Genomic DNA, 12243 nt, shown 5'->3' with positions numbered 1-12243 from the left:
TTGTTCAGACTCAAAGCAGCCATGGGTCTGAACTGAAGCTCAGTATGATGGCATTGATAGGACAATTATATTAGTTCTCATGAGTCATGACAAAGCACATTTTTCAACCAAAGTCTCCAAGGGAAGGCTATGTTGTCATGGGTTCCTTCAAGAATTTCTTTTTGTTTTGTTCTACACCATAAATTACAGCCATAACTCAAATCTGAATTAGAGGTATGACTGCAATTTATGTTGCAGAACAAAACGTGAGACTAATGTTAACCACAGACCGTATTTTACCATATATTACACATTATTTTCAAAAAATCTATGCAGGAAAACTATAGGAAAGTCTTGAGTCCCATGTCTCAAATTGCAAATTGTCTTTCTTAGGACTAAAAAAGGTTTCAATGGCTTTATTGTCTTGAAAGTGTCACAATCCACAAAAACTGGAATCCTTAAAATAGGCTTATTTTGTCCTTTGATTTTGGGGTGAGCTTTAACTCAGACATGTTCTTACAGTCAGATTTGAAACTTGATCTGAACAATTAATTTCTTAATTACTGCTAATGCATCGTGGTTCATTACACTGAAAATCGGTATAAAATCACATTGAAGAACAAAAAAAGACTTCATTCAAAACTCCTTCAGAAAAGTGTTTTAATAACATTAGTCCTCAATGGAAGTTCTTTTTTGTTTTTCCAAAAATAAAGACAATCATGTAAATAGTTAGGATGTTTAGTTGTTGCATTGATTGTGCAATAAATTAAGGTAAGAACTACAAAACAGCATTTTACATTACCTTCAGATCCAAAAATGCAACACTTAGCCAGAACTAATGTTAAAAGTACACATTTTAAACAACCAAAATCACTGTGTTATTTGTTAAAAGCAATTTTTTAAAAACAAACTGAATTTTATTTTTAGTACTTTCCAGTGAGAATCATTTCTCTTGACCTGGGCTTCCCTTAACCTGATGTACAACACCTCTACGATGGTGGTTCCTTTTAAAGAAATATGAATTTTTCAAAGGCAAGTAATGGAAGTAGTGATGGACCACGTGAAAGCACTTTCTATAAGACATCAACAAAACATTTCTCACATGTATTCAAACTCATCATGTTGAAATTATTGTAATATCCCTTTTCCTGTCTCTAAACTCAATACTGAAATAGTTTTATTCATTGAAATTCCTGCTCCTGAATCACAAATGCTTTGGTCAGACATTCATATGGACACTTTTCTCAGGAAGCACAACTGCCCGTGGGTGGGTGAGTTAATCATGGGTAACATAATCCTAACAGTCTAACTGCTTTGGTTCCTGTGACAATAGAACACCTGTCGTTGTCATCAATGCAAGTGAGGTGTACAGATCACTTCAGAAAGACACGTATGCTCGTCCTCCTGAAACCGTGAGATCTTTTCCCTCATCACTTACAGTACTAGTGTTGGTAGCTGGCTTCTAGTAACATGGCAGATTTAACTTGGAAAACGAAGGCAGGCAGGCCTTTATACACTATCAGAAGGCACCAGGTTGCCTGTGGTGTCCAGCTGCATGCATTTACAGGTGCAGGCCGACACGGGACACTCACTGTGATCTCTGAAAGGAAAGAATATACAATATTACTTTTAAAATGTTGTACTCCATACTATACACTACAACCGTTCAAAAGTTTAGGGTCGGTACGATTTTTTTACGTTTTTGAAAGAAGTCTCTTTTGATGACCATGGTTGCATTTATTTGATCAAAAATGCAGAAAAATATTATTACAATTTAAAATAACTCTCTTCTATTTTAATATATTTAGAAAATTGTATTCCTGTGATCAAAGCTGAATTTTCAGCATCATTACTCCAGTCTTCGGTGTCACTTGATCCTTCAGAAATCATTCTAATATGCTTGGAAAATGTGAAAGTTCAAAAGAACAGCGTTTATTTGAAAAATAACTTTTGATGTGAAAGTCTTTACGGTCACATTTGATACATTTAATGCATCATTAGCCCTATATGGACGGTAATTATTTCTCAAGTGGACAAAAAAAATTACATGGCACCTCAGTAATAAAACTCGTGCATTCGTATGGCAATTTTTTTCACGGTAAACGAACGATGTGATCCTACGAACCTGGGAAAACAATGCTCACATATGCTTGGAATAATATAAATATATTTATATTTAATTTAATAATAGGAAAACAATATCCCATTTATTATTTGATCATTTAAATATCCTATTTAAAACAGGAAAACTGATGTGTTATACATATTTGAAATGGTAAATAGCAGAAATAAGTTAATGCAACCTCTTATTTAAATAAGGTAAACAATCGACTTGTCTACTTGGTTTATGTTAATAATTGTATATAATAAAATATTTTTAAATTGTATTGCATACGTGTTGCTGCCATAATAATGGCCCATTTCAAATGTTTACATGCTTTTATTCTCATTTTATTCTTGTAGTGGAGAACAAATGTAGTGGAGCAGTAATGAAATATTGTTCTTGTAAATACTTTCCAGCATTTCAGTAATAAAAGTGTACATCTTTAAAATTCATGCAAATTACATCGAAGTGCAACAGTTACTATATGTTGCTTAGCAGTGGTCAAAAAGGATTTACAAAACGATTTTTAGATTGATCCTCTAATAAATTCAGAGATGTGGATTTGAACAGGAATTAAATTACCACACGACCTTGGTGTTTGACAAGAAACAGTAGGTAATTCGGCTGGGTATTTTCACACAAGTGGTGGGAGAAAAACACTGACATTCTGGATTCGGACAGCAATAACACTGACTAACCCCTGTAAGTATTAATAATGTCTTCCCTCATGAGAAACAATTACCATCCAAATAGGGCTATTGCTGAATTTAAAAACAATCTTACTAACCCCAACTCAACTCAATTTTGCACAGTAGTGTATTTGTATTTGTAATGCTATCAAATAAAAGGCATAATATGGGTGAATTTGACTCTTACCTGAACCAGCTGAGCATGTGACCCGCATGACCACCATGCCGGCAGTTGTGGCACCAGGTAAACCAGTTATTGAACTGTGCAAGTTTTTTGTCTCGTGTGAGATCGGCTTTCTCATCTGCTTTTGCTGATAAGATGGATGAGACTCACAATGAGCTGAACACATGTGGGCATTATATCATCATTTATCAAGAGGAACTTTAAATGATCCGTCTGTTACCTGGGCAGCTGGACACAGGGGTGCCCATGTTCATTAAGCAGAGGGCACAGCGTGGAAGTGGTTTACGACAGCCAGGGCAACTGGTGACCTTTGACTTGGTGGGCGAACCGCTGACCCCGTACTGACTGAATCCACGGCCCTGATGTGGTATCGCCGAGCAGCTGTATGATATAGACTTACCGCAGAAGTTACAGCTCACAAACACCTGCACAGATCAGAATACATAAAAAATAATAGAAGAAAATCAGAAATAGCCAAAAGACTAAATTTAAGCTGAAGGATGCAACCATTTCATGCTAGGAATTCACTGATAATTATTTTTATGTCATGGCTCACAAACAATATTATAAGTCCCTACCATATACAAAAATGTGTTCTAGAATTTTATTTGATAGTAAAAAAGCATCACAAAAATAACAGCATTAGTTAAATCAGATTGATCATTAAAAAAAAACCACTGAATGATACATAGGTCAGTGATCGTATCATGCATGCTTAATCAAAACTTAACAGCTGGTAGAAAAAAATATGATTCTAGCCTGTGCAAGTGGTTTTGAGCTGGGATCCAGTTTGCTCCTATGAATGTCAAATTCAGCCCGTTTATGCCAAAACCTCCAGGCGTCCAACAGGTTGCGATAGTTCTCGATCCAGCACTGCACCCGAGGGTCCTTCAGCACCTCTCCTGGGGAGCCCTACCAGGACAAACACCAGATGCACAAACCTTTTACCAACTCACCACAACTTTTGTGAATGCACACCAGTTTTCCAACAGTTACATTCAGTCTGTCCTACGGAGGCTGTAAAGGGACATGGTGACGAAAAAAATATGAGATGGGAGGAACTTTTGGCAAGGCTTTTGCGTTTTCTCACAAATGTTTTGTGTTCCCCCAAGAAACTGTGTTAACTCGCAAAGAACACAAAGCGAATGCCAAAGTTTCTCGGGGAACGCAAACATTTTGCGAGAGAACGTAAAAGCATTGACTTATTACTTTTCCTCCCATCTCATATTTTTTCCACCACCACGTCCCCTTAGGGGCTCCGTACTGTCCTTCAATCTGATCAACATCTGAATTTATTTTATTTGCATTTAACTTTTTGTTTCTGTTGTAATATTCACTACTGTTCAAAAGTTTAAGCTAAGATATTTTGAGGATGCAAAAATATATCAAAACTAGCAGTACCGACATTTATGTTACAAAAATGCTATATTCAAATAAATGCAGATTTAAAAAAAAAAATTATATTAATCAAAGAATCTTGGGGAAAAATCATGGTTTCCACAAAAAATATGATACAGCACAACTGTTTATAGCATTGATAATAATCAGAAACGTTTCTTGAGCAGCAAATCAGCATATTAGAATGATTTCTGAAGGATCATGTGACCCTGAAGACTGGAGTAATGATGCTGAAAATTCAGCTTTGCCATCACAGGAATACATTACATTTTAAAATCTATTAAATATTTTTTACAGTATTTTTGACCAAACAAATGCAGCACTGGTGATCATAAGAGAATGGTAGTATAAAGCCCCTTTCACATAGCGCGTTGATCCCGGGAAATTGCCAAAACGCCTTCTGTGTGAACGCAAACACGACCCGGGATTGTTGCCGGGATCGATGCCGGGTTGGGGACCTAGTAACATTGCCGGGATCAGTCCCGGAACGCGCGCTGTGTGAACAAAAGCCGTAACCAATGCCGTGTCGTAATGATGACGCTGAGGTGAAGTGAAAGCAGGCTAGTGAAACGGTACGTAATGCACAAGCATGGTTTCTCCAGAGAGAAATCGCAGCTCATAAGCAAACTATACACGTGACGCTGCTGAGACATTACATGTCACATCGATGTCTTTACGGGATTTTTACGGGTTGTGTGTGTGTCTGATTCCGGAAAATCACTGGCAGTGTGAATGAACCAAAATCAAACGAACCCGGGTCAAATCCCGGGTCGCTTTATCCGTGTATTTTCCGGAATCTCTGTGTGAAAGGGGCTTATGTAATACCAAACATCCATCTGAGGGCAGATCATCTTTATCATGTTCGGCTTCTGGATGTTCGGTTACCTTGAGCATGCAGAAACTGGCCGTCTGCACGTCTCCGGTTCGGTCTACATAACTCTCCATGAGATCGACTCCATCTTTGGTTAGTCCTGTAAGCAGGATTCCCTCCAGGTTACCAGCCTCCTTCATCTCATTGGTCAGCTTGTCTATGTAACGAGGCAACTTAAGGGAGGAAATAAAATGAAAGTATATTACATACAGCACACCAGTGGCACTTGGATGAACAGAGGGGTGAACGGGCCTTACCTGAGCGTCATTTAGAAACATGCATGCAAAGGCCACCCTGTCCCTGACAGCAACACGACTCTCATACTGTAAAATAAAGAGCCTGGATATTCAGCAAAACAATGAGATAGTTGCATATTTTAAATTCAGAGCAACTTTGAATATTACTTTAAGCTCAATACTCTGCCTAGTTTTTTCTTTTAACATACCAAGACCCCGTCATACGCGCCGGGTTCACTGGTGAGGAAGGCAAACATGATGCACAGGTACGGCTTCTTCAGCTGGAGTCTGAGAGAGCTGCACATCTCTCTCCACAGGGAGTTCTTCTCATCGGTGTAGCCCGACAGAGCCATGGCCACCACGTTCAGATTCAGATCACCTGATTAGAGAATAAAGGAAGAATACTGAAACAACTCCAAATTCATTTCTTTCTTATGATGAATCTCCAAATTGATCTTCCATACAACAAAAGCATGGGGTTGCCAAGGTCCAAAAATAATTAAAAAACAAAAGAAAAACATCATAAAATGAACATAACAATAATCCATATGACTTGTGCACTTTTTCTGAAGCTATATGATAGCTTTATATGATACAGTGTTATTTTAGTTTTTATTTTGGCTTTATTATAAGTTTTACTAATATTTTAAATTAGCTTTCATTTTTATATTTTTAGTTTTCATGTTAGTAATTTCGTTATGTGACGTTGTCATTTTATTTTTTAATACTGCCATTTAAGTTTTAGTTTTAGTTGGTTTTAGTTATTTATTTATTTGTTAATTTGTTAATAATTTTAGTGCTTCAACTTTACCTTATTTCAGTTTTTTTGCCAAGGCAAAATTTTTTTCAACTAATAGTTTTATTTTATATCAGAGTTATTTAAATAAACAGAATGTTTTAATAGTTTTAGTTAACGATAATATCCCTGATGTATTATAGACTGAAATTTAGGTTGTTGTTTGCTGAAATCCTCCCTCTCCACCTCATTTTGTACTCTCACATATTCAAGAAGCAGCTTTTCAGCCCACTGGTTAATATGTGGTTCAATTGTATGCAAAAGAGCTCTGTGGACATCCTGTAAAACATCTCCTTTTGTGTTCCAAGACAGAACATCATATGCTGTTTGCATGAGTGCAAACAAAACACTGCAAAGACAAAAGACAAAAGTGGTGGTAGTATGTGTGAAAAACCACACCCTTTATAAAGATCATATTTGTTTTCTAAAACCCCTGAGCCAAAACAAATTATACTTAAAACCCAAATAACAAGCAATAATGAATGTTAAGCAAACAGCCCCATATGCCATATGTATCTGCAGCTTCAGGGCATTTAATATTAACAAAATATCATTGTCATGCTTTTGTCATTTTATTAAGTATTTAAGAAACGCTTTTGATAGCAAACAGGCAGCTGATGGCGTACACCATTTCTGACTAGCCTGGATTTTACACAGTCCTTATAATAACTTTGCATTCATGCGAACACAAAGGAGAGAACAGACTTCCTGTAAATCCCTCAGGGAAACACTGACATCTATTTTTTCTAGATGAAAAAGCAATTCAAATTATTCAGATAGCATCTTAAATTTACATGACTCCCTAATATCATGTAGTAATATCAATAGTAATATCATAAGATTAATTATATATCATTATCAGTAAATAAAGGCATTTTCTCCAACCCAAACAGTATCCTCTTACTTTCTATATAGTTATTCATCTTTTTACTGTGCATCATATTTTGATGCATGTAAAGTTGCAGAGTGGAGTGTTAGTGTGAACACTAAAGAAGTAAAAAACAGTAGCAAAAATTGCACACATTTGCAATATTGGTCAAAATAGCTAAATCTTTTGGAAGTAGCACTAACATGGCACTCATCTACTTGTATATAGTATGCATGCATCATCAAAGTGTATAATGCATAGTACATTAAGGCACTTTTCAGTACATTAAGGCACTTTAAGTGTTTTTGGTAACGCTTCCTTTTACAGTACAGTACTTACGTGTACTTACAGTGTACTTACCTGAAAGTACTGGCTAATATAAGGTAAGTACATGGGTTAGGGGTAGGTTCAGGGTTAGTACCTAGTTATTACCCAGTACTTATAATTACTATAATAAGTACATAGTAAGTACATGGGTAACAGGACTGTAAAAGGAAGCGTTACAGTGTTTTTCATGTTAAGCCTTTTAGCATGTCCCTATGTTTTTAGTGATTGAAATACTGCAGCAGGTGCCGTATATGACTCAAGTGCCCAAATCTTGCATTTTGTTTCACATATTTTAGTTTTTCTTTCTCAGGCAGGCCTGTTTGGATGGATGTCTTGGCCAGTCACGTGACTGAAAACTATTAATAGGGGTTATAGGGGGTTCTCGAGAAGGCCCCCAGTCACTGTCTGGACAATGTTCCTCCAGTCCAGTCCTGTACCTTTCTCTGAGGAAGCTCCTTTATGAAGAATCTGAATGGCCCGGCGGATGTCCAGGTTAAAGAGGGCGACGGCAGCCGCTCTCTCCCACTCGCCCTCCTGCTCCAGAGACTTCAGGAAGGGTTCAACATCGTTGTCAGGCCCTCGGCTAATCCAGCCACACAACTGCAGGGCCAGACTGCGCTCCTCGCTGTGGTACCGCGGTACATCGGTCTGCCTGTCTGAACCCGACCAGCACCGCCGTGTCTCTGTAGTGCCTAACAGAGGAGAGGGAGAAGGTGACATTTCATGAGAGGGCCTCCACTGACAGATACCACGAAGGGCGTATGAGGCATTTAGCAGATGTCAATGAGAAATACTTTCACTGTATCAGAAAAAGACGTTTTGCTCATCGTTACAACAATCACTATTAGGTTCACAATAAATGTGATTGACTATTGAGTTATTGACACTTACCAGAGCTGGACTTGACAATGTTTTTGATGCCTGAGTAGATGAGCGACTGTTTATTGCTCTGTTGCTTCTGTTCCACATTTTCAGTGTACTGCTTCATAAGTAAAACTTGCATAGGAAATATAGAGATATCAAATAGAACCAGACCAAAAATTAACTAATCACTCAAGGGATTAACAGATAATGAATTCATAAGAATTTAAAAGACATTTGTAAATAGAATTTCATGCTGATTTCTTGTTGTTTAACAATGTCAAGTCTCATTCTCAGATGCTTCAGAAAGAATGACTGAAAAGTCTTTTTATAGCTTCTACGCAACTTCTGGGAAACAATGTGCACATATCCGCATTTTGTTTAGTTTTGTTTAAGATATGTGTGATACAATGAGCATTTTTGAGGAAGAATTGATCACTACATTCAAGATAGTTTAGTGCCATCAAATCATTAAAGATATTTCTAATTTTATTTGAAGCAAGTAAATTTATATGGTGATTTATCAAGCTAGTCTGGAATATATAGTGTTATTCTATATCATGTACTTATTTTGATTTGAATAAAATGTTTATCATATATGCTTATTAATAATAAATGTATTATGATTTATATATATATATATATATATAGTATTACATATATATTACATATTAATACTAATTATATTAAGTATAATTTATATTATATGTATAATATATCATTTATAATATATTATATGTAATAAAAAGTCACAATAAACCATATAATAATAATAAAGTAAAAAAGTAGCAAAACATCTAGAAACAAGAAATTTTTCATGACAATTAACAATAACTTTGACATATTTGAAAGGTTCAAAGGTCCCCTGTAATGTCACAGGGTTGCAGTGAAGGATATAATGGAGTGTGTACCAGAGCGACCTCAGCTGCGGGTCGTCTCCTCCGGCCAGCAAGTGGTTCCGCCACACCTGGACGGTGTCGTGGCCATAGCGGGACTGCGCTCGCTCCCTCATCTTAGTGGCGATGTCCTTTTCAGCAGCGGCTGAGCCCTGTCCGGCGTCCTCTGCGCACTCGTAGAGGTGCCGCCCACACGCCCACATCAGCGAAGTGGTGGAGCTCCAGGCCAGCGAAATGCGCTCGAAGACGGTGAAGTCGTTCATGACCCGGTTGGGCGACACCACCACCATGCGGTTCTGTGCCGACGGATGCCAGGCGAAGCTGCTGATGATGCTCTCGCTGCAAGGCTGCACGCTGCGCTCGATGATGGTGGGCTCCACCTCGTCGCCGAACGGCATGGGCGTGTGCTGCATGTCGTACAGCCGGATGATGTTGCTGTCCCGAGTGAGCGTTGCTAGCAGACCCATACGAGTGGGACACCAAGCCACTTTAGTCAAAGGTTTGGGCTGCTCGGTCAAAGTGAAGACTGGTTTTTCAAATTTGCGCAAATCCCAGATTGCCACCTGGCCTTCGTAGAAGGATGCCACACGATCCTGAAAGTGAGGGTCCACCGTCACCCCCTGGATGGCCTTGGTGTTCACAAACGTCTTCTGGCTGGTGTTGCGCAGGTCAAAGATGGCCAGATTCCTGTGCATCCCGGCCAAGAGCAACTTCTGATGCTCACGCGGAAGCCAACAAAGAGAAAGACAGGCGTCGTTCTGACCCAGCTCGTACAGCGGTTTGGTCACCACTGGCCCAGAGTCTGAGTCCCCGGACATGCGAACCTTCTCGGCGGGCACTGCTTCGGGGGAAAACTTACTGCTGATGTCCCATATCAGAACAGAAAAATCAGCCCGATGTTTATCCAAACCAGCCGCCAACCAATTACTGTCCACCGGGTTCCACGCAAGCGTGTTGCATTGTCGGGCGTGCTTGGGCACAAACTCCTTACCCATCAGCTCCTTACATTTAGAGTTGAGGCTCTGTCCCAGACTGGTCAGGGCGACTCGGCCATTGGCCTGTCCCACCGCCAGCAAACACTCCGGCTCATGTTTGGGATACCAAGCCACACATTTCATATACGGGGTGTCGGAGTTGATGGCCAGCAGCGTGGCCGCCGTCTCCTCGGATAACGGAAGGGCGCCAGCTTTGGTTTCTGAGCTTCCTGCGGGTCCGATCCGATACAGACTGAGTTCATTGTCACAGATCACATAACGGTCTGCGTGATGGGGGGACCACAGGATATCTGGCTTATAGCCACTCGACATGGCAGGACAGTGGCTTCTTCAGTGCTGATACCTGCAAAATAATAAAGCACTTATACACCTCACCCGTTTCAGTTATACTTGGATTAATTTATATATTTAAAGAAGTATATGGATACATATATCAATACATATGTATATAGAGAGAGTTAGCCTATATCATCTATTGAAGTTCAGTGTAACTTTTGATTTCATAAATCACAATAATACATTTATAAATCACAATAAATTATTAGTTATTATTATTATTATAAATTGCATTGTTATTATGTAACCAAACGTCATAATAAAATAAATCATGTAATAATAATAATATTATAATAATATAAATATAATGTATTATTATTGTTTTGTTATTATTATTATAGGCGTTATGGTTACACATTGTAAAACTAGACATTAAGAATTTGTTTCTCTTTGTGATTTAATAACTCATACATCAAAGGGTTAAAAAAAATAAAGTTGCACATGAAGCTAAAGGTAATGAAAACAAATATTACCAAGACATTACCAAAGTTCAAGTGGATTGTTAAAGCCAAAGTAAACAGTTAAAATAAAGAATAAATAAAATAAAAACATTAATAAGATCCATTCTACATCTCATGATTCTAACTCTTCGTGATAATATGTAAATATGATATAGTTAAACTTATTTGATAAACAAGTGAAAAGTTAAATGTGATTTAATGTTCTTATGACTTGATTTCAATAACTGCGAGTTAGCCGGTCAGCTACAGCTAAACTACCAATACAACCTTTTCTACACCGGAAACAGGTTATGACAGACACAGCCCCTTATAAAGACACAGAATAAACCATGCGTTGAGATATAAATAAATGACAGCTGTGTTCATAAGCGTTTGATAAATATAAACTTACATTTGACGTGCAAACATGCTGAAGTTTGTTTGGGTCGCGGGAAGTCGGAAGCAGTGCAGATTGTAAACAGTGTGACAGAAGCTGACAAAATAAAAGTCCCACGGCATCTCATGAATATAACAGACATCTGCGACAGCGATCTAACCTTAATAAGCTCATTCAAAAATCTCAAGGCTCCAAGGCAAATAACCAAGCTAAACAAATTAATCTAAAAAAAAAAATAAAAAAAATAAAGCCTGCCTAAAATAAATACAGATTAGCGGGAGCTAATTTCCGACACATTAAAAAGTAATAAAGTAATTTATAAGATAAGGTTAACATAACGGTTTAAATTAAGACATACTATGTGGAAATTAAGAGATACAAATTCATTGTGAAATTAAAAGTTTTTTTTTTTTTGTAGTTATGACTTTTAATCTCATTAATAGGCTATGACTTTGTATCTCATATAATGTGTTGTTGTTTTTTCTTCATTATTATGACTATCTCGTAGTCATAATTAGGATTTACGAACAGAAATGAGCTTCCAAAGGATTTGGAACAGTTAGAGCTCTAGTTTAAAACTTTACTGCCCTCTACAGTTGAAATTAAGGTTTAGCCTATTCATGAAAAGTGGAAATGTATTAGCCTACAGTTTTTCTGAATTGCTAAAACACATTTCTTGAAACCATCACTCACTTTCTCAAAACCTTAAACATAAAACCAATTGTTCAACCCACATCCAGAGAACCTCTGACTCTTCTGGCAAAATGAAACAATTGCCTCAAAACCCTTTTATTTGTGCTCAAAATCAAATAATGCTTTCAGGTCATACAAACAGCGAGTCAATATTATAAACACTACAGATCATT

At 37.7% G+C, this 12243-nt stretch overlaps 1 protein-coding gene across 1 annotated transcript; it reads right to left on the bottom strand.

The window, feature by feature from the left end:
- Positions 1-622: 622 nt before the first annotated feature.
- Positions 623-11474, bottom strand: mios (missing oocyte, meiosis regulator, homolog (Drosophila)). The gene is made up of 11 exons (XM_056259500.1): positions 11393-11474; positions 9211-10547; positions 8344-8442; positions 7890-8144; positions 5671-5840; positions 5483-5548; positions 5240-5398; positions 3716-3868; positions 3177-3381; positions 2960-3083; positions 623-1579 (listed from the first exon to the last, which is right to left on the bottom strand). Exons 2-11 carry the CDS (start codon positions 10514-10516, stop codon positions 1489-1491), a joined length of 2628 nt encoding a protein of 875 aa, XP_056115475.1. The 5' UTR covers positions 10517-10547; positions 11393-11474; the 3' UTR covers positions 623-1488.
- Positions 11475-12243: the final 769 nt, after the last annotated feature.

Source organism: Rhinichthys klamathensis, unplaced genomic scaffold, assembly GCF_029890125.1.
Source record: "Rhinichthys klamathensis goyatoka isolate OS25496 unplaced genomic scaffold, OSU_Roscu_1.1 h1tg000168l_1, whole genome shotgun sequence".
In the NCBI taxonomy this organism is placed as follows: domain Eukaryota; kingdom Metazoa; phylum Chordata; class Actinopteri; order Cypriniformes; family Leuciscidae; genus Rhinichthys; species Rhinichthys klamathensis.
Note: the sequence above shows the minus strand (reverse complement) of the source record. Positions and strands in the feature narration are given on the sequence as shown.